Source organism: Leucopleurus acutus (genome assembly GCF_964270905.1).
Source record: "Leucopleurus acutus genome assembly, chromosome: 2".
Taxonomy (NCBI): Eukaryota; Metazoa; Chordata; class Mammalia; order Artiodactyla; family Delphinidae; genus Leucopleurus; species Leucopleurus acutus.
The window spans coordinates 165,225,501-165,249,165 of NC_139143.1; the positions used below are offsets into that span (position 1 = coordinate 165,225,501).

Consider the following 23,665-nt stretch of genomic DNA (forward strand, 5'->3'; position numbering starts at 1 on the left):
ATGAATGTGACTATGTTCCAGTGAAACTTTATTTACTATAATAGGCAGCAGCTGGAGTTGGCCCTTGGGCCATAGTTGGCTCCCCTGGTTTAATAAATCAGTAATGATAACCCTTCTTTCATTCCTGATATTGTCAATTTGTAACTTTTCTCTTTTTTTCTGTCATCAGTCTGACTGGAGCTTTATCAGTTTTATTGACCTTTCAAAAACAACCAGATTTTGGTTTCATTGATTTTTCTCTGTTGTTTTTTGTTTGTTTTCTGTTTCAGTGGTTACTCTTATCTTTACCTTTCTCTGCTTATCTTGGATATATTTTACTCTTTTTTTTTTCTGTCTTTTATGATGAAAGCATAAGATCATTGTTTTTTTTCCTGTTAAAGTTTGGCCTTTATTTTTCCAGATCTTTTTGAATGCATATATCTACAAACAAAAAAGCTTCATTTTAAAGAATATAAATAAGACCATAATATATAAATTTTCTGCAACTTGCTTTTTTAACTTAACAAGGTATCATGGGGATATTTCTTTGGCTGTATACAGAACTCTACCTAATTCTTTTCACTTGCTGTATAGTATTCTGTAGTAACTATTTCTATATTGATAGACATTTAGGTTCTTCAAATATTTTACAGTACAAACTATTACTATAATGAAGTCCTCACAAGTGGGAAGTTCTCCAGGATAGAGGTATACAGAATATTTTTGTTAGATGTATAATTTATTGAATGTCTTCTCTTTGATGCTCAGAAGGAATAAACTACTTCTATGTGATTTACCACAATAACTACATTTCATGGCTCTTTCTTTGCTATGAATTATCTTATGTTGTTTAAGGGCTGAACTTTGGGGAAAAGTCTTCCTATATTAATTTTGTTTACAAGACTTTTCTCTGGTATGGCTTCTCTGATGTCCAATAAAAACTGAGCTAGCTCTTCATATGGGCTTTCCCACAGTCATTACATCAGTAGGGTTTATTTCCACTATGAGTCTTCTGATGTCCAGCAAAGGATGTATACCTGAAAGATTTTCCACATTTACTACAGCTATAGGGTTTCTCTCCTGTATGCATCTTTGATGAGTAATAAGAGTTGAGCTCTTCCTAAAGCCTTTTCTGCATTCATCATACCAGTATGGTTTCTCATCAGTATGGATTTTCTTATGTTCCAACACAGTTGCGTTATCCCTGAAAGCTTTCCCACATTCATTACATACAAAAGGCCTTTGTCCACTATATATTCTCTCATGATGAGTAAGGGCTACCTTCTGAGGAAAGACTTTCTCACAGTCTTTACATTTGTAAGGATTTCTGACTGGTCTGAATTCTCTGATGACCTAAAAGGATAGAGTTCTTTCTGAAAGCTTTTCCACATGCATTGCATTTATAGGGTTTTTCTCTAGAATGAATTCTCTAATGATTAATAATTGTTGAGTGCTTCTTGAAGAATTTCCCACATTCAGTACATCTATAAAGTTGTTTTCTTATGTGAATTTTATGATGATTAAAAGAAATGAGCTGCTCATAATGGCTATCAAACATTGTTTATGTTTACGGGATTTCTTACCAGTATGATATCTCTGGTGTCTAATAAAGGAGGAATTTGAAGACTTTCCTACATTATAGTACTACTTCTCTATGGAGCTTCTGTCCTCCCACTTCAGGCCTATATCAACTATGACACTTTTTGTTTGCCCTTTCAGAGCAGACAGTTCAGAAGTATTTTGCTTTAGGGCTGACATCTTTGTTTTGAACCAGTACACCTGGACTGCACAGGTACCTGGTGGAACTTCTCACACTTCCATCCAGGGCTCTGCCCCTTGCTCCAGTTGGGCTATTAATTTTGGTTTGAAAGAGAGAAAAGCCCCATAACAACAGATTCCTATAGATTTCCAACATCATATCTCTGTACATGTCCATTGAATGGCATCCAGGTATCTTCATTCAATCTGGGTAGAGGCCATAGCCTCATCCCCAAATGTCAAGGATCCCTAGATCCAGGCTCTTGATAGTCTTGGAGCCATCTGTCTTCTGAAGTATTCTTCCATGCAAGGGCAGAGAACACTGCTTAGATCAATAGTTCTGGATGCTAGAAGTCCAAAATCAAGGTGTTGGCAGGGTTGGTTCCTTCTGAGACTCTGAGTAGAATCCTTCTTTGACTCTTCCTAGCTTCTGGTGATCACTGTCAGTCCTTGACTTTCCTTGCCATGCAGCTGTATCATTTCAATCTCTGCTTCTGTCATCACATGGCATTCTCCCTATGTGTCTTTCTAGATCATTGATTTTAGACTTTTCTTCTTTTCCAAAATAAGCATTTAAAGCTATAAATGTCCCTCTAAACGTTGCTTTAACTGCATCCCACTAATTTTAATATGTTCTGTTTTCAGTTTCATTTAGTTCAAAATACTTTCTAAACTTTCATGCAGTTTTAACCTACACTTGGTGTAAATTAGTATTATACCAGGGAACCACTGTCCAGCTGTCTGGAGGTCTTTCTCTGTGTAGCTTCCTCCTTTCCGGTAGTCTCTAGCTATCATAGTCACCCTGAACTCTGTTTCCTCAACTCAGCAAGACCACGCTACTCTGCTTGGGTTCTTCCTGTTACACAGTCTGCAGCATGCCTATCCTGTAAACGGAAAGCCAAGGTGGTCCTCGGGATCACCCTTGTTTATTTCCTTTCTCTCTGGGATCACAGCCCCAGACCACATGTTGTTCAGTGTCCAAAAACAATTGTTTCATATATTTTGTCTAGTTTTCTAGTTTCTCATGGTAGAAAAGCAAGTCCTATGGCAATTTCTCCTTCAAGGGCAGAAGTGGAGGTTACAGTACATTAAAAAAATTTAAATAAAATAGTGGCTTATAGAAAACTGCAAGCTATTTTCATCTTTGTGGACCTTTTCACTATATTAAATATGAGAGACTTTCTGAGAAGAATGATGGAAAGTTGATATAAAGGTAACTGAAAGTAGTTACTGATGTAACAATTTACTGATTTCAACAAACTCTGTACACTCAGCTGTTACCAAGATTCATACCATTGGTTATTGCTTAGGAAAGTGGATGAGGAAATGAGGAGCATTTCCATAGCTCTTGGTAACTTCATTTTTTTCATAGTTTCTATTTATTCATCTTTTCTTAAGTAAGTTCTATTTTTTTCTGGCCTCTAAATTGTCTTGTCTGATGTTAGGTTGGTGCCCATGTTTCTCTCTTTTTGTTTAAAGAGCAATGGCAGGGACTTCCCTGGTGGCACAGTGGTTAAGAATCCGCCTGCCAATGCAGGGGACACGGGTTCGATCCCTGGTCTGGGAAGATCCCACATGCCACAGAGCAGCTGAGCCTGTGCACCACAACTACTGAGCCTGTGCTCTAGAGCCTGCGAGCACAGCTACTGAGCCTACATGCCACAACTACTGAAGCCCACGCACCTAGAGCCCTTGCTCTACAACAAGAGGAGCCACTGCAATGAGAAGCACGCACACTGCAACAAGGAGTAGCCCCCGCTCGCCGCGACTAGAGAAAGCCTGCGTGCAGCAATGAAGACCCAACGCAGCCAAAAATAAATAAATTTTAAAAAAGAAAGAAAGAAGGAACAGTGGCAGATTGGCTTCCATAGTGCTTGACTCCATAATCCAGAAGGCTGCCTGTTTTTCTCTTATCTCTCAGTTGACTGGTGTCCACATTTAGTAATTGTTTCCTGGGAGTCACGATGGCTTTGGCAGATTATCCAGTTGTTGCTTTAGTCAGTCATAGCCCTTTTTCAGTTATGTGTACATGCAGACATGACTATCCATCTATTCAGTGGTTTGATTCTACTACATATTTTCTATATGTAATTCTACAATAAATTTTTATGTTATAACCCCAGGGCTAGGGCTAGGGTGAAGAAAGAGGTACCTAGGGTATGAAATTTCAGGAAACACTCACTGTCGAGATGGGGGTAAGCTGGGACTTCCCTGGTGGTCCACTGGCTAAGACTCTGCACTCCCAATGCAGGGGGCCGGGGTTCAATCCCTGGTCAGGGAACTAGATCCCACATGCAGCAGCTAAGAGTTCGCATGCTGCAACTAAGACCCAACGTAACCAAATAAATAAATATTAAAAAATAAATAAAAAAAGGTGAGGGTAGACCAGCCCTGCACTTACATGACTCTAAGAGTGAGTACTTCATGACTCTAAGAGTGAGCACTCTAAGAGTGTGCCTGAGGCATCTCTCTTGCCTCATCCTGGTTCTGGCTTTGTATAACCCTGACCATAGTTGGTTACAGACACCTATATAACTAAGACCTTAAAATGAACTCTGTATAAAAACTTTAATTCATAACACGCTTTGACTTTATTTCATCTAAGAAAACAGAAATGAGGTGATATTTCAGGAAAATCAATACCATGCCTGAAAACATTCAATGGCTCAAAAGTTTATCTGTAAGCGACGTTAGCCGGAATTTTGGACCATGTTATCTAGGTTAACCACAGTACGTCACTGTTGTACTTCTATTCCTTTATTCTTTTTCTTTTTTTTAATTAATTTTTATTGGACTATGGTTGCTTTACAATGTTGTGTTAGCCTCCAATATTTCTTATTATGACACGGCTTAGAACTTAGAAGTTCATTCTAGCAGAGTACCTCTCATGATTAAAATTTTTGGTAAGCTTGACTGACTACTGCTCTGGTTGATGCTGTGATATGCAAAACCACCTGACTTTGGTAAACCATTGATTAGAGAATGGATGAACCTGAATCCTGCAGTAGATCAAGAGTACTCAGTTTGTGTTGCTGCCAGTTCAGTGGGCAGAGTACTCCATCTTCTTCAGCTGGCTGCTCTTCTGGTCCCATAATCTTGATACTGTCCCTGAGAAATGCCTTGGAGGTGAATGTGAGGTCAAGTGGTGGGACTCTGCCCCCATCCTTCAGTACACTTCCATCAGAAGAGCTCTTTTGTTTTGTTTTTTCTGTTTCAAGAACTGGAGTTCTGTTTAAAAGGTCTACATGCAAGGGACTCATTGAGGAGGGGAGCCAGTGATGAATGTGGAGCAGTACTTCTACAAGCTAAAATATCCTGAGCCAAAAAACTCTCTCTTTTGTGTCTTTTATTCCACTTACTAGACAGCTTTCCCACCCTCTTAAAAACCAATCTTCAAAACAGCCTCAAATGTTAGAATTCAGGACTCTTTACAGAGCTGTAGTCTCTGTTTTTATTTCATTTTTAAATGTTTTCATTCTTTGTTTTTAGATGCCAAGGAGAGCAGGTGCCAGCAGGCGAAGACACAGTTTGGAGTTGGCCTGAGATCTGGGGGAGAAAATCACCTCTGGCTTCTTGAAGGAACCCCCTCTCTGCAGACATGTTGGGCTGCCTGCTGCCAGGACTCCGCCTGTCATGCCTTTTGGTGGTTAGAAGGGATGTGCATTCAGGCAGACTGCAGCAGGCCCCAGAGCTGCCAGGCTTCTAGGACAGACTCTTCCAATTCTGTGCTGGTGTTTTTTAAAAAATTCCAAACTGCAGATGACCTGGACTTTATACCTGAAGATGATGTACCACATATTCTGGGGCTAGCTTGGAGCAGGGTATCTTGGAGGAGGCAGAGCCCACCCAGAACTCCACTCAGACCTACTTTATCTTCCAGTGACCAGCAGAGCTTCATCAGGAAGCTTCGGAAGAGAGAGAGTCCCAGTGAAGAAGTAGCTACAGTGACACAGCCTTCTAAAATGAATGAGCGAGGTGATCTGAATACCACTAGCTCTGCAGAGGTAAGCATATTGTGAATAAGGAGCAAAGAAGCTGTTTAATCTGCTTTTAAATTTGGCACATACATGAGCTATGAAGCTGGTGCTTGTGGGCGGTGCTCCTAGGCTGAGGAGTGTAGGTATAAAGCTGCTTGGCGTCATCTTAGTAGGTGCTGCTGCCCAGATGTTCAAGGTAATTTGACCTTAGAGACGTTCTTTCCATGCAAGTCTGACCACTGTTTTGGTAAAAGCAGAAAGCTGCTCATTATCTCGTCTCAGCTGGCTCTTGGCTACAGGTGAGTGCAGTTGTGTGGGCGTTAGTCTCCACCAACAGTTCTGCAGTGTTTTCTGCCAGATTGCAGAACACTTGATTGATGTAGTTGCAGTCAAGTTCTCCTCCTCCTCCCCTGTCTCCCTCCTGTAAACACATTCCTTAGGAGGTAGTTTCTATTCCACTCTGAAGTAACCATGCCTGGTATTGCAGATGAAGACCTGACCTGCCGGGCTGGGGAGCTGGATGTGGCCATTAGCCAAGAGGTCTCGGGTGAATTCTTACCAAGCTTTGTATGCCAAGGGAGATACCACCGGTAGAGTTTATTCTGCTTATTATGTTTCTTCATTGTTGATCTTCCTGGGCGAATGATTAAAAGGAATGACTCACTCTGTGCTCGTTCTCCCTTGATTGCTGTGACTTATTTTTGTATTTGTTTTGTCCTAGTTGTCTCTATCAAGTTGAAGCCATACTAGGGAGGCTACTGCATGCTAGGCACTGTGTGTGCTTATCGTTATATTATGTCATTTTGTTCAATATTAGAGATACAGTGTTAGGTTCAACATGCCCATAAACATTTATGGACATTTATTATAAATGTCAGGTACTTTTCGAAGCGCTAGAGAGATAAAGGTAAACAAGACATGATCTGTGCCCTCAGGGAGTTTACAGTCTAGTGGAGACTCAGGCATGAAGATGGGTATTTATAATAGTGTATAATTATTGCATTAGTTGATTTACGAACAGTAGGAGCACAAAAGAAGACGTGATCCTCCTGAGCAGGCAGGTGATGTGTATGTACAGGGAAGACTTCACTGAGATGCTTAACTTATTTCTTGAAGCATGTGGAGGATTTCACTAGGGGTTTAAAGGTAATAAAAAACATTCTGGAGGGAGATCCAGTGTATGCAAAGGCTTGGTTACACATTTACTATCTGCAAGGTCCTGTACTAAAAGCAAGGCACTAGGAATATTATAGGAAATAAGATCATGATTCCTGCGCTAATGGAGCTTACCCTCTGACAAGGAAAATAGACATGACGTTTATGATAAATAATTATAAGCTTGATGCACATTATGAGAGGGTAAGTGGAGTGCTCTAAGAGCATCTAACAGAGACCTAACTGAGACTGAGGGGTAAAGTTAGGCCACCCTAAGTAAGGAAAGCTTAAGCTGAGACTTAAAGTAGAAGTAGGAATTCGGAAAAGAAACAGGCAAAGAGTAATTCAGGCAGAAGGAATAACAATTTCAAAGTTGGTTAGGTGCCCTAGAAAATTGGAAGATCAGGAAGTTGGGAGAGGCTGGTCTTGCTTGGCAGACAGAGAAGGAGAGCTAGTGGAGAAAGAACAGGCTTCAGAGGTGTGCAGAACCTTGAGGCCTTCTTAAAGTATTAGTTTATCTTAAGCAGGGAATGAAATGATCAGATATGTTTTGTGTGGTGAGTAGACTGGAGAAGTGCAAGAATGTACATGGAGCAATCAAGTAGGAGGCTCTTCAGACAAGGGAACCGTCTCACTAAAGAAGGCAGTTGAAGATACGCGAAAGGGGATAAATGATAAATACTCCCTCAGAGCTGAGGTTCTCAAACTTTAACAAGTGTCAGAATCACTTGGAGGCCTCGTTCAAAACAGATTGCTGGGCCCAAGCTCCAAAGTTTCTGATTCAGTAGGTTTAGAGTGGGGCCTGAGAATTTGCATTTGTAACAAGTTCCTAGAGTGCTGATGCTGCTAGTCTGGGAACCACACTTTGAGAACCATTCCTTATAAGGCAGGTGGGTTAGAATCCAGAGCACAGGGCTTCCCTGGTGGCGCAGTGGTTGAGAATCCGCCTGCCAATGCAGTGGACATGGGTTCGATCCCTGATCCGAGAGATCCCACGTGCCGTGGAGTAGCTAATCCCGAGTGCCACAATTACTGAGCCTGTGCTCTAGAGCCCGCGAGCCACAACTACTGAAGCTGGCGTGCCTAGAGCCTGTGCTCCGCAACAAGAGAAGCCACCACAAGGAGAAGCCCCCGCACCACAACGAAGAGTAGCCCCCTCTCACCGCAACTAGAGAAAAAGTCCGTGCAACAGGAATAAAGACTCAGACGTAGAGAATGAACTTGAGGACACGGGGAGGGGGAAGGGTAAGGTGAGACGAAGTGAGAGAGTGGCAGGGACTTATATATACTACCAAATGTAAAATGGATAGTGGGAAGCAGCCACATAGCATGGGGAGATCAGCGCGATGTGACCAACTAGAGGGGTGGGATAGGGAGGGTGGGAGGGAGACACAAGAGGGAGGAGATATGGGGATATATGTGTATGTATAGCTGATTTACTTTGTTATAAAACAGAAACTAACACACCATTGTAAAGTAATTATACTCCAATAAAGATGTTAAAAAAAAAAACCCAAATGGAAGGACCTTCTACAAAACTAGTAGTCTTCAAATATGTCAAGATCATGAAAAAGAAAGAACTGTCATAGACTGGAGGGAACAAAGGAGATACAACTAAATGCAGTGTTGGATGCTGGATGAGTCATGGACAAGAAAAAAGACTTTTTCCACTGAAAACAGGCAATATTCAAATAAGGTGATTAGTTAACAGTACTATATGAATGTTAATTTTCTGGCTTCAATATATATGTAAGATGTTAACCTTAGGAGAAACAAGGTGAAGAGTATTTAGGAACTCTATACTATGTTTGCAACTTTGCAAAATAAAAAGTTTTTAAAAAGGCAGTGCCTGACACACGCACACACACAGAAAGCCTGTGCACAGCAATGGAGACCCAATGCAGCCAAAAATAAATAAATAAATAAATTTATTAAAAAACAAAAAAGAATCCAGAGCAGAAGATTAGCCTTAAGCAGGAGGAGAGACATCTCCTTCATTGTGATAGGAAGGAAGAGATGGGTGGATATAGATGCGGCTAAGGTGGACTTTTAGGTTTGATAGGAGGAAATTGTGGTAGTTCTAATCTCATTCTTGTTTTTTCTGAAGTGGGATAGATCATTTATTGAAAGTAGAAGCAGAGGTAGGTGGAGTGGGGTTAGGTGGGTAGTAAGCAGGAAAATGAGAGGTCTGGAGAGAGTGGTAAAGGCCTGAAATGGCCATTGTGAGGGGTAGGAGATTGTAAACAAGGTAAGGAAATAGAAAGATTGCTGGGTGTCATTGAAGGTGGAGACCATGAATTTATAATTATAGTTGTATGATTCTCCTCAGTAGCTCTCAGCAACCCTGTCAAGAAAAGCCTGATAGTTTGATTCATCCAAGATTAGAACTTTGCCAATTTTGTATAGAAGGAAATTGGGGCGTTGAGACTGAGGTTGTTGTCAAGAGAGTGGATGAAAGAGAGATGTAAGAAGAAAGGAAAAGAGACAAAAATAGGAGGGGCTGAAGGAGATTCAGTAGAGGAGTCTGGCATTCAGAGGTTCGATGATGGGAAGCAGATATAGGGGGACAGGTAAATGTGCTGGAAGGACAGAAGGTAGTCATCAGAGAGTGAGATATTTGAATTTAATATTCTGGAGGTGGAGAAGATATGGTGATTAGAGGATCTAGGGTGAAGCTATGGAAGAGAGTTGCTGGGGTAGAGCAGAGAAGAAATTTATTGGTGACAAGGAACTCATAGAACATGTTGAATGAGTTATCCATGTAGACATTGAGATAGCCTTTAATAAGGATGTTGATAATGATGACAGCAGTAGTAGCTAATGTTTACTGAGTACTTACTACTATTAGTAAGTACTATGTACTTAGTACTATGTCAGGTACTATTTCGAACCCTGTACACGAATCAACCCTTTTAATCTATGCAACAAATCCTGTGAATTACTATTACCATCTTTATTTTATAAATGAGGAAAACTCAGGAAAAGAAAGGTTAAGGAACATGGCAACATAGCTATATGTGGTAGTACCAAGACTTGAACCCAGCAGTCTGATGCTATCCGGAGTCTGTAGTCTTAATCGGCTTACTCTTGAGGCAAGACTTGCAGTGAAGAGGAATTTTGAGATCCAGATGTCAAAGCCATCAGTAAAGTAGGAGGAGTAATGAGTAAGTTGAGAGATGACAGCTATGATGAGAGTTGAAGTATTGTGCAGCAAGATAGCAAAGGAGAAGAGGTTTTTACAAAGAAGATAGAAGAGTAATGATTTGCAAAGGCATTGAGAAGGGGAGCAAATAAAATAGCAACCTACCTTTAATCCTAAAGTGTGGGAGAATAAGTAGCCATCCTATTGCAGAGATAGATGGGAAACAGTATCCTCAGGGGAGGGCAGGCTTACACTTAAGAATAGGAGGTCAGGGCTTCCCTGGTGGCGCAGTGGTTAAGAATCCGCCTGCCAGTGTAGGGGACGCGGGTTCGTGCCCCGGTCTGGGAAGATCCCACATGCCACAGAGCAGCTAGGCCCATGAACCACAACTACTGAGCCTGCGCGTCTGGAGCCTGTGCTCCGCAACGGGAGAGGCCACGACAGTGAGAGGCCCGTGCACTGCAATGAAGAGTGGCCCCTGCTTGCCGCAACTGGAGAAAGCCCTCGCACAGAAACGAAGACCCAACACAGCCAAAAAGAAATATAAAAAATAAATTAATTAATTTAAAAAAATTCTGTGAATGTTTAAAAAAAAAAATTGGAGGTCAGGAACTTCCCCGGTAGTCCAGTGGTTAAGACTCCGAGCTTCCAATGCATGGGGCTTGGGTTTGATCCCTGCTCGGGGAACTAAGATCCCATGTGCCATGTGGTACGGCCAAAAAAAAAGAAAGACGAAAAGAGTAGGAGATCAGGGATCACTTTATGGGCATGTGACCTGTGCAGTCCCCACACTTAGAAAGGCCTTGTTCTTGATTTAATGCTCTGCTCTCGTTATCTTGAAATTCTTAATTTTTGAACATGGAAGCCCACATTTTCATTTTCCACCAGATCCTGAAAATTTATGTACCCTCTCCTGCAGGAGGTATAGGGAACAAAACATGAAATGAACTGAATGTTTGGAACTGAATATTTGGAAGAAAAGGAGGTTGGGTTTTAAAGGAGAGGAAGTATATAGATCATTGTAGGGTTAACAGTGTGGTGTGGTAAATGATTCACAACTGGGTTTTCCCCCAGAAAACAAAGTCAAGCCCTGAGTTGTAGACTTTGCCAGTTTTCATGGTGTAAATGCTACCACCGTGACCAATTTCAAGCTACCAACATGAAGTCACTGAACACAGAGTTGGCAGAGATGAACACAGTCGGCATATGACCTGGCTCTAGCACACCACAGGATAATGATGATCAATAAAATTGGACCAGTAAAATTAGAACTTTTGTAGATTTAGGCCTGACGGTCTTCTGGAAAATGATAAAAACTCAAACTTAGGCCTTACGAAATTCAGGTATATGCTGGAGGGAGGATCCTGAAGTTGTGTTGGCTGGGGAGTTCTTTTTCTTGTTGTTCACCAGTCATAGGCAGTGGCAATAAATTGCTGCTAGTGAACAGGGTCTCAGGCTTTATGGTCTAACATGGAGAGTGGGTGGACATGGGGGGAGGAATATTGAACTTGAACTTTGAAGCCCTAGGAGTGGGAGTGCGCTTTGTGCAGTGTCGCACATAGGCATTTCGCATCACATGTTGGGAACTGCAAGCATTGCTGAAAAATGGGGCAAAGTGAAGTCTTCAGATCCAGACAAGTTACATTTGACCTTACATGCCATGCTTAGGAGCTTGATTCTCATGCTGAAGGCCATGGATAGCTCTGGAAGGGTGGTAGGAACTTCTTGTACATTCAGAATAGTTAATTGCCAGGCATTTCTTTTAGGAGAGGACTTGGAGTTCAAACTTCTGCTCAATACATTAGGGAGAGTAAGAGAAATGTATGTACTGCACATCTTCTAATTAGGGATGACTGACTAGCAGCAATAATTTGTACTAAAATTTTAGTTTGTACTGTTTTCACTAAGGTAGGTCAAGCAAGTCTGCATCCAAAGGAGGAAGAAATTGTATCATATATTACTCTTGTCTTGCCTGAAATGCTTGCAGAGTTGCAAACGCATGGGGTTGTCAGTAGCATTTTTCATTCTTTTGAAAACATATATATATTGCATTCAAGAGTAGGTATTGTGGACCTTCAGCAATTCCAGAAGTGGAAAGGACTGTCATCAATTTATTCCCCTTTCTCAACTTAGAGAAGGAGAGGCTTGTACTGCTTGGTTGAAGTACTTCATCCTTTCTGGATCATGAACCTCTGAATTGTTGGCGGGAGGGGCATGAAGGCTTGTTAATTGGGTACTGGCACATTTACAGTACGAGGAGTTGAGCCACTGGTTATTAATTGCTGCCAGTCCTGCTTTGTGAAAGGAGGAGTGTTCTCTTTGAGCCCAGGGAATGAAGGTCCAATTAGGTATCCCCACATGTAAGGTTTGACTTTAGAAAGGCTGAGGTGCTCCTTTCTCTACCGGCACCATTTCCCCGTTTCTAGTCAATATTACAGCATTTCAACCCCTGCAAGCCGGTGGCTTTCTGTAGAACAGATGACTGAGAAGGATAAGTGAGCCAAGCTCTTGGACACCTCTCTGCTGCCTTTTATCCCCAAGGAAAACTCTTATGCTGACTTTACAGAAGGTTGGAACTTACTTAGCTCTTATCCCAAGGTAGAGGCGTGGGGTGTGGGCAGCAACAGAGAAGAGCCTTGCATAACCAAGGACAGAAACCCAAGCAGTTCTGTTTCCCTTCATCCATATTTTTGTTTTGTTTTGGTTTGTTTTTTCAGGTTTTTGCTTGGTTGCTTTCTTTTGGTTTTTGTTTTAAAATCTTCCCTTTAATCCTTTAGACTTGTGAAATTTTTACCAAGGGTTCATTTATTCTTCTGGCTATTACTTCCTGACAAATTTGGAATCTCTCAGGACCTAGTTTTCTCCAGATTCTCATTCTCAGTTATCTGAGCAGCAGACACCAAAAATTTTTCAGCCCCAGACCCCCTTCCAGCCCTCTGGCCTGGACAAGTTTTGTGGGTTTCTCATCCCTCACTGACCTAGACCCTTCCTGTACTGTGTGCATATATTCACTAAGTGCCCCCTCAACGCCCCCCAACCCCCGCCATTCTGATGTTACATGAGTGGCTTGTTGCATCAAGAGAAAAACTGGGCAGCCGGTTTCCTTGTTGTGTGTGGGTATGCAAAAATCCCTGCTATTGTACGTTTCCTTTTTCGGAAGTATTAGTGCCTGAACCATAATACTTTTTCCTTATTTTTTTCTCACTATACCTGCACTCTTTCTCCTCTAATCTTCTAAATCTTCTGGCTCTTTTATCTGATTATCTGGGTTTTTTTTTTTATTGAAGTACAGTTGATTTATCATGTTAGTTTCAGGTGTACAGCAAAGTGAGGTGGTTATGTATAAATGTATATATATATATGTATAAATAAATATATCTACATTCTTTTTAAAATTCTTTTCCGGGGTTTCCCTGGTGGCGCAGTGGTTGAGAGTCCGCCTTCCGATGCAGGGGACGTGGGTTCGTGCCACGGTCTGGGAAGATCCCACATGCTGCGGAGTGGCTGGGCCCGTGAGCCATGGCTGCTGAGTCTGCGCGTCCGGAGCCTGTGCTCCGCAACGGGAGAGGCCGCAAGAGTGAGAGGCCCACGTATCGCAAAAAAAAAAAAAAAAAAAAAAAATTCTTTTCCATTATAGTTTATTATAAGAAGTTGTATATATGTCAATCCCAGTCTCCCAGTTTATCCCCATCCCCATCCCCTGGTAACCATAAGTCTGTTTTCTATATCCATGACTTTACTTCTGTATTCTAAGTAAGTTCATTCATACCCTTTTTTTTAGATTCCACATATAAACGACATCATACGATATTTGTCTGTGTCTGACTTATTTCACTCAGTATGACAATCTCTGGGTCCATCCACGTTGCTGCAAATGGCCGAGTAATATTCCATTGTATATATGTACCACATCTTCTTTATCCATTCATCTATCGATGGACATTTAGGTTGCTTCCATGTCCTGGCTGTTGTAAATAGTGCTGCAGTGAACACTGGGGTACATATATCTTTTTGAATTATGGTTTTCTCCAGATATCTGCCCAGGAGTGGGATTGCTGGATCATATGGTAGTTCTATTTTTAGTTTTTTAAGGAACCTCCATACTGCTGTCTGTAGTGGCTGCACCAATTTACATCCCCCCACCAACAGTGGAGGAGGGTTCCCTTTTCTCCACACCCTCTCCAGCGTTTATTATTCTAGAGTTTTTGATGATGGCCATTCTGACTGGTGTGAGGTGATACCTCATTGTAGTTTTGATTTGCATTTCTCTAATAATTAGCTATGTGGAGCATCTTTTCATATGCCTGTTGGCCATCTGTTTGTCTTCTTTGGAGAAGTGTCTATTTAGGTCTTCTGCCCATTTTTTGATTGGGTTGTTTGGTTTTTTTGATATTGAGCTGCATGAGCTGTTTGTATATTTTGGAGATTAATCCCTTGTTGTTCACTTCATTTGCAAATATTTTCTCCCATTCTGTGGGTTGTCTTTTCGCTTTGTTTATGGTTTCCTTTGCTATACAAAAGCTTTTAAGTTTCATTAGGTCCCATTTGTTTATTTTTATTTTTATTTCCATTACTCTAGGAGGTGGATCAAAAAAGATCTTGCTGCAATTTATGTCAGAGAGTGTTCTGCCTATGTTTTCCTCTAAGAGTTTTATAGTATCTGGTCTTCACATGATGTGATTTTAAATGGGATTTTTAAAACTTTCTCTTTCTGATAATATCATTGTTAGTGTAAAGAAATGCAACAGGTTTCTGTATATTAATCTGGTGTCCTGCTACCTTGCTGAATTCATTTATCAGTTCTAATAGTTTTTTTTTTTTTTTTTTTTTTGGTGGTATGCGGGCCTCTCACTGTTGTGGCCTCTCCCGTTGCGGAGCACAGGCTCCAGAAGCGCAGGCTCAGAGACCATGGCTCACGGGCCCAGCCACTCCGCGGCATGAGGGATCTTCCCGGACCGGGGCATGAACCCATGTCCCCTGCCTCAGCAGGCTGACTCTCCACCACTGCGCCACCAGGGAAGCCCCTCTAATAGTTTTTGTGTGGAGTCTTTAGGTTTTCTATATAGAGTATCATGTCACCTGCATATAATAACAATTTTACCTCTTCCCTACCAATTTGGATATGTGTTATTTCTTTTTCTTGTCTGATTGCTGTGGCTAGGACTTCCAATACTATTTGAATAGAGTGATGAGAGTGGGCATACTTGTCTTGTTCCAGAATTTAGTGGGAAGGCTTTCAGCTTTTTACTGTTTAGTATTATGTTGGCTGTGGGTTTGTCTTAAGTGGCTTTTACTATGTTGAGATATGTTCCCTTTATATTCACTTTGGTAGGAGTTTTTATCATGAATGGATGTTGAATTTTATCAAATGCTTTTTCTGCATCTATTGAGATGATCATGTGGTTTTTGTCTTTTGTTGATGTGATTATCTGGTTTTTTTACTGTGTGAAATGAATTTGAAAATGTGTTTGTTGACTACTTTGTAAGTTAAGTTATGAAGTGAAGAGGGTTTTGTTGTGGATCCATTAACAGTTCCTTGCTAATTGGCAGGACTTGAGCCACAGGAAAAACAGTCTCAAAACCAGCCATATCTTATTTAACACTCCTGTCATCCCTCCCCCTTTCTCCTTTCATGGGCGGTCTTAGTTTCTCAAGGAGATTCTGAGAAGACATAACTTTGTAACTAACTATTACAAAGATAAACCCTGCCATATTCTGAGAATATGGGTTGGGATGTTACTGAGAATTGGGTTGGGATGTATCATTCAGCTCCACTGGCTTTGCTACCGCAGAAAGATACTGTCTTTCCTCTAGTAGGATTTTTGTTAGTGACCATAATAGTTTTGTTTTGTTTTTGGCTGCATTGAGTCTTCATTGCCACATGCAGGCTTTCTCTAGTTGCAGCGAGTGGGGGCTACTCTTCATTGCAGTGCGCGGGTTTCTCATTGTGGTGGCTTCTCCTGTTGCAGAGCACGGACTCTAGGTGTTTGGGCTTCAGTAGTTGCAGCACGCGGGCTCAGTAGTTGCGGCACACGGGCCCTAGAGGCGCGCGGGCTTCAGTAGTTGCAGCGCGTGGGCTCAGTAGTTGTGGTGCGCAGGCTCTAGGGTGTGAGGGCTTCAGTAGTTGTCGCTCGCGGGCTCTAGAGCGCAGGCTCAGTAGTTGTGGTGCATGGGCATGTGGGATCTTCCTGGACCAGGGATCAAACCCGTGTTCCCTGCATTGGCAGGTGGATTCTTAACCACTGCACCACCAGGAAAGTCCCTTGTTTTATTTTAATACCTTTGTGTCTCAAATAAAAATATGTTGAAAGCTGAAATTTTGTGAGTCATTTTTTAATATTAAGTAGGCACTAGTGTAGCATGTGTCTTACCAAGGAGGGCTCCTACCTGGTCTGTGGTGATACTGCCTGGATAAGCATGAACATCCTGTGTGTGCCCTGCAGGCTCCTACTCAAAACAGAATAGCTCATGATGGAGGATATTTTTTGTCATTTTGAATTATGGTATTAATCACTGGGGCTGGCTTGCCATATTTGGAGAGGGTAGCCCCAGAGTGGAGGCGGTGAAGAAGGAGAGAGGAGGAAGAGGGAGAAAGAGGGAGAGAGAAATGAAGAGATGGAGAAAAAGAATGTGAATAGAAACCTTTCATCATTCTGAATAAAGCTTCCTTGAAGAAAAAACAGGTGTATCCATCTGGGGCATGATTTATGACTTATGGTTTGTTCACAATTGGATTAGTTTTTATGATTTCTGTCAAGTGCCAGAAAAAATTGTCCCAAGGAAATTCCACCCAAGTCTCCCTGACCCTATACCATTTCTGAAAATTTTCAGTATTACTTCATAGTTTCTAAAGTAAAATAATTTGCTCTATATCTCCTTTTCCTATTTCTTTAAAAATAACTAAATAATAATAATAAACTGTTTCTTTAAAAATAAAAATCTGCCTGCCTTACTTAAAAATATTCTTATGTGTCTACTTCTGAGAATTTATTCTAAAGCAGTAATTCCTTAATAAAGAAGGAGCTTCACTTACAATGGTGAGCTGGTATTTATTTAATTAAAAAGTGGAAGCAGTCTATCTAATAAGGGGAAGGTGACATAGTGCAGCCATTAACAATACATTTTTGGCTGCATGAATGGCTCTTTTGTTACTCCTTTCTACTTTCCACTCCAGCTACACTGAATGGAATGTTTGGTCTTCTGTGGATACCATACTTTTTTTTTTTTTTTTTTTTTATCGGTACGCGGGCCTCTCACTGTTGTGGCCTCTCAACGACCATGGCTCACGGGCCCAGCCGCTCCGTGGCATGTGGGATCTTCCCGCACTGGGGCACGAACCTGTGTCCCCTGCATCGGCAGGCGGACTCTCAATCACTGTGCCACCAGGGAAGCCCCTTTTTTTTTTTTTTAAATGGTTTATTTGTTTATTTATCGGCCACACTGTGCAGCTTGTCGGATCTTAGTTCCCTGACCAGGGATCAAACCTGTGCCTCCTGCAGTGGAAGCACAGAGTCCTAACCACTGGACCACTAGAGAATTCCCTAAACTGTATATGTTAAAGTGTACAATTTGATTATTTTTGACATATGTATATACCCATAAAACCATCACCACAAGAAAGATAATGAACATATCATTACCCCCCAAATTTTCTCCTGTCCCTTTGTAATGTCTTTCCCATTCCCTCCCTTATGCCTAGGCAACCACTGATCTGCTTTAGGTTATTATAGATTTTCTAGGGTTTTTATTTTATTTTATTTTTTCCTTTTTTTCTTTTGTTTCCTTTTTTTTCTAGGATTTTTAAATAAACAGAATCATATTTACATTACGTACTCTTTTTTTTTTAGAAATTTATTTTATTTATTTACTTTTGGCTGCTTTGGGTCTTTGTTGCTGCGCACAGGCTTCCTCTAGTTGCAGCGAGCGCAGGCTACTCTTCGTTGTGGTGCGCGGGCTTCTCATTGTGGTGGCTTCTCTTGTTGCAGAGCATGGGCTCTAGGTGTGCAGGCTTCGGTAGTTGTGGCACGTGGGCTCAGTAGTTGTGGCACGCGGGCTCAGTAGTTGTGGCACACGGGCTCAGTAGTTGTGGCTCACAGGCTTCAGAGCACAGGCTTAGTAGTTGTGGCACACGGGCTTAGTTGCTCTGCGGCATGTGGGATCTTCCCAGACCAGGGCTCGAACCCATGTCCCCTGCATTGGCAGGCGGATTCTTAACCACTGCGCCACCAGGGAAGCCCTATGTACTCTTCTTTTTAACAATTTTATTGAGGTATAATTTACATACCATAAAACCCATTCCTTTTAAGTGTACCATTCAGTGACTTTAGTAAATGTATAGAGTTGTATATCATAACCACAACCAGTTAGTTAACATTTCCATAACCCCCAAAACTTCCCTGGTGCTCATTTGCCCAAAACTTCCCTTGTGCCATTCCTACTCCCTCCCCCAACCCCAGGTATCCCCTAATCTGCTGTCTCTGTAAATTTTGTCTTTTCTGGACTTTTCATGTGAATGGAACCATGCAACATGTAGTCTTTTGTGTCTGGCTTCTTTCACTTAGCATAATGTCTTGATGTTCATCCTTGTTGTAGTATGTGTCAGTAGTTGGTTCTTTTAATTACTGAATAGTGTTCCATTGTATGGACATGTCATAGTTTGTTTATCCGTTCACCTGTTGATGGACATTTGGGTTGTTTCCAGATTTTTTAAGCTGCTGTGAACATTTGTGTGGTCTTTGTTTGTACATATGTTTAAATTTCTCTTGGTCAAATACCTGGGAGTGGAATAGCTGGGTCTTATAGGTCTATATTTAATATTTTAAGAAATTGCCAAACTGTTTCCCAAATAGTTGTACCATTTTACATTCCCATTAGTAATGTATGAAAGTTCCAGTTGCTCTGCATTCTCACCATCACTTGGTATGGTGAGTCTTTCTCATTGTAGATATTGTAATAGGTGTGTAATAGTATCTCTTTTTTTTTTTTTAAGCTTTGCTTTTTAGTACTTTAATGCTTCTTTCATTATTCCCTTGTGGTATCTCTATAGTGCCATTTTATTTTATTTTATTTTATTTTATTTATTTATTTTTTAACATCTTTATTGGAGTATAATTGCTTTACGGTTTTGTGTTAGTCCCTGCTGTATAACAAAGTGAATCAGCTATATGTATACATATATCCCCATATTCTCATTATGGTTTTGATTTGCATTTCCCTAAATACTAATGATGTTGAACATCTTTTCATGTGCTTATTTGCCATCCATATGTTTTTGGTAAAGTGTTCATGTTTTCCCCCATTAAAAAAAATTGGGCTGTTTTCATATATATATATATATACACACATATATATTTTGCATGTAAGTCATTTATCAGATAAGGGATTTACAAATATTCTCTCTCAGTCTGTGACTTGCTTTTCATTCTGTAAGCAGTGTCTCTTTTTTAATTGATTTTTAAATTGAAATATAGTTGATTTACAATGTTGTGCCAATCTCTGCTTTACAGCAAAGTGACTCAGTTATACATATCTATCTATCTATCTATGTATAGATATAGATAGATAGATAGATAGATACATTCTTTTTTTAATATTCTTTTCCAGTATGGTTTATCCCAGGAGACTGGATATAGCTTCCTGTGCTATACAGTAGAACCTTGTTTATCCATTCTAAATGTAATAGTTTGCATCGCCAACCTCAAACTCCCAGTTCATCCCTCTCCCTCCGTGCCTTCCTCTTGGCAACCACAAGTCTGATCTCTATGTCTGTGAGTCTGTTTCTGTTTTATAGATAGGTTCATTTTTGCCATATTTTAGGTTCCACATGTAAGTGATAGCATTTGGTGTTTGTCTTTCTCTTTCTGACTTGCTTCACTTAAGTATGATAATCTCTAGTTGTATCCATGTTGCTACAAATGGCATGATTTTGTTCTTTTTATGGCTGAGTAGTATTCCATTGTATACATCTTCTTTATGCATTCATCTGTCAATGGACATTTTGTAAGCAGTGTCTTTTGAGGAGCAGATATTAATTTTGATGATGTCCAGTGTATCAATTTCTTTTTATGGATCATGCTTTTGATATTGTATCTAAGAAAGAGTTCTCCTAAGTTTTCTAAAGCTTTTATAGTTTTAGGTTTTAAATTAAGGTCTAGAATTTTTTTTGTGCACAGAGAGAGCTGTGGATGGGAGGGTTTTGTTTTGTTTTTTGGCATATGAGTATCAAATTGTGCTAGCACCGTATTTTTACCATCCATTTTCAAGCAAGTGAATTGCTTGTCACTTTTATTGAAAACCAGTTAACCATATGTTTATGAATCTATTTCTGGACACTCTTTGGTTCCACTGATTTATTTGTCTATATTGACATCAATACCACACTGTCTTGTTAGCTATAGCTTTGTAAAATAAGTCTTTAAATCAGATCATGTAAATCTTACAGTTTTTGTTCTTTGTTATCAGAATTGTTTTGGCTCTTCTAAGTCCTTTATATTTCCGTATACATTTTAGAATCATCTTGTCAATTTCTTTTTAAAAAGCTTTCTGGGATTTTGATTGGGGTTATGTTAAGGCTGTAGATCAATCTGGGGAGAATTCATAGCCTTATAATAATAGTGAGTCTGTCTACTGATCCATGAACACAGTATATCTTTACATTTGTTTAAGTCATCTTTAACTTCTCTCAGCACTGTGTTTCAGGGTACAGATTTTACGCATCTTTTGTCAGAATTATCCCTAAGTATTTCATTTTTGATACTATTATAATTGATATTTTAAAAAATTCAGTTTCTGTTTGTTGCTAGTATATAGCAATACAATTACTTATTGTATCTTAGGAAGATGTAACTATTATGGAAGGACACAGAGAGATGTAACATTGCTTGCTTAGAAGATGGAGGAAGGGGACCATTAGCCAAGAAGAGTACATGGCCTGTAGAAACTGGAAAAGGCTAAGAAATGGATTCTCTCCCTCCTTCTGAACAGACTGGCTAGGTTTTCTCAAAGACAATCTTTGGTTTCATTTCTTTTTCTCTGTTGCTTTTCTATTTTATTGATTTCTGTCTAATTTTTATTGTTTCATTTCTGCTGTTTAATTTGGATTTCATTTGCTCTTTTCTAGTTTCTTAAGGTGTAATCTGAGGTTGTTGATTTGAGACTTGCTTCTTTTCTAACATGGGTATTTTAGTGCTATAAATTTCCCTCTAAGTATAGTTTTAGCCACATCCTACAGATTTTGATATTGTGTTTACAGTTTATTCAGATCAAAATACTTTTAAATTTCCCTTTTGACTACTTCTTTGACTTTTGGATTATTTAGAAGTATATTATGTAGTTTCCAAATGTTTTGGGGGATTTTCCAGATGTATTATTGATTGGAAATTTAATGCCATTGTAGCCAGTGAACATTGTATGACTTGAATCCTTTTAAATTTATTGAGACCTGTTTCAATGCTGAGAATATGGTCTATCTTTGTGAATGTTCCAAGTGTACTTGAAAAGAATATGTATCCTATTATTGTTGGGCAAGTGTTATGTAAATGTCAATTAGATCAAATTGGTTAGTGTTGTTCAGATCTTCTATATGCTTATTTTCTATTAATTTCTATCAGTTATTTAGAGAGGTGATGAAATACCACACTATATTTGTAGATATATGTTTCTCCTTAGTGTTAGATTAGCTTTTGCTCCATGTACTTTGAAGTTCTATTATTTGATGTATAAATGTTTAGGATTGTTTTGTCTTCTTGATGAACTAACCCCTTTATCGTGATAAAATTTATCCTCTTTATCTCTGGTAGTATTATTTGCTCTGAAATCTGTTTTGTCTGATATTAATATAGCCAGTCAGGCTTTCTTTGGTTAGTATTAGCAAGGTATATCTTTTCCCATCCTTTTACCTTTAACCTATTTATGTCTTTATATTTAAGGTGGCTTTCTTATAGGTTTCGTAGAGCTGGGTGTTGCTTTTTATCCAATCTGACAATCTCTGTCAATTACTTGGATTGTTTAGACCATTTAATGTGATTATTGATGTGATGGGATTCAAATCTACCTACTTAGTTTTCTGTTTGTCCCATGTGTTCTTTGTTCATTTATCCCTATTTTTATGCTTTTCTTTGAATTAATTATTTTTCATTCCATTTTACCTCTTTTTATTGACTTATCAGTTGTGATAGTTAAAAAATGACCCCCCGGGCTTCCCTGGTGCCTCAGTGGTTAAGAATCCGCCCGCCAATGCAGGGTACACGGGTTCAAGCCCTGGTTCGGGAAGATCCCACATGCCGCAGAGCAACTAAGCTCGTGCACCACAACTACTAAGCCTGTGCTCTAGAGCCCGCGAGCCACAGCTACTGAGCCCACGTGCCACAACTACTGAAGCCCATGCACCTAGAGCCCATGCTCCACAACAAGAGAAGCTACCGCAATGAGAAGCCCATGCACCAAAACGAAGAGTAGCCCCTGCTCGCCACAACTAGAGAAAGCCTGTGTGCAGCAACACGAAGACCCAACACAGCCAAATTAATTAATTAACAAAACAAAACAAAAAAATGACCCCCCGCCCCTCACCCCAAGGATGTCACTTTCCTAATTCCAGGAACCTGTGAATATGTCACATTACATGGCAAAGAGGTATTAGGGTTGCAGATAGAATTAAGGTTTTCAAACAGCTGACTCTGAAATAGGGAGATTATCATATTTTCTGAGTAGGCCCATTTTAGTCACAAGGGTCCTTCTTCTAAAAGTAGAAGAGGAAGATGTGTGGAGGACACAGAGAAATGTAGCATTACTTGCTTTGAAGATGGAGGAAAGGGACCTTGAGCCAAGGAGAGTGCCTGGCCTCTGGAAACCAGAAAAGGCTAGGAAGTGGATTCTGTCCTAAAGCCTCCGAAAAGGAGCACATCCCTGCCAGCCACTTGGTATAGCCCGGTGAGGTCTGTATTTGTTGGGTTTCTCGCTTATAGAACTCTAAGATGATAAAGTTGTGTGGTCTAAGCTGCTAACGTGTGTGGTAACTTTTTACAGCAACAACAGAGAAATTAATACATAGTTATAATTCTTTACATCGTGTTACTGGTTGCTGTGAAGTTTGTAGTATGCATCTTTAGCTTATCAAGGCCTAACTTCAACTGATACTTTACTAGCTCGTGTATAGTGTAAAGACCCTACAACAGTACGCTTCCGTTCTCTCTTCCTGCCTTTGTGCTATTGTCGTCATACATTTTACTTCTATATATGCTATAGCCTCCACAGTATATTGTTACTTTTTTTGCTTTAAACAGTTAATTATCTTTTAAAGAGATTTGAAAATAAGAAAAATATACACCTAGTTAGTTACTATTACCAGTGCTCTTCATTACTTTGTATAGATTCAGGTTTCCGTCTGCTATCAATTTTCTACGTCTTGAAGGACTTCCCTTATCATTTCAACTAGTGTAGGTTTGTGGCGATAAATTCTTTCAACTTTTGTATATCTGAAAATTCAGTATTTCACTTTAGTCTTTGAAAAATATTTTCACTATTTAAGTAAATCTAAGTTGGCAGGGATTTTGGTTTTTTGTGGGGTTATTTTTTGTTGTTTCCTGTTCCTTTTTTTTTTTTTTTTTGCTTTCAGTACTTTAAAGATATTATATTATAGCAATCTCTTCTTGCTTGT

General features: G+C 40.0%; 1 protein-coding gene across 2 annotated transcripts in view; it reads left to right on the top strand.

Moving 5' to 3' along the window:
- Nucleotides 1-23,665, top strand: part of KIAA0319L (KIAA0319 like) — a gene marked incomplete at its 3' end in the record, with an annotated part of 108,394 nt that overhangs the window by 33,851 nt on the left and 50,878 nt on the right. For both annotated transcript variants that reach the window (XM_082833590.1, XM_082833589.1), the window contains exon 3: nucleotides 5,227-5,741. In XM_082833590.1, the coding sequence (XP_082689716.1) occupies nucleotides 5,227-5,741 (515 nt within the window). The remainder of the gene's footprint in view (nucleotides 1-5,226; nucleotides 5,742-23,665) is intronic.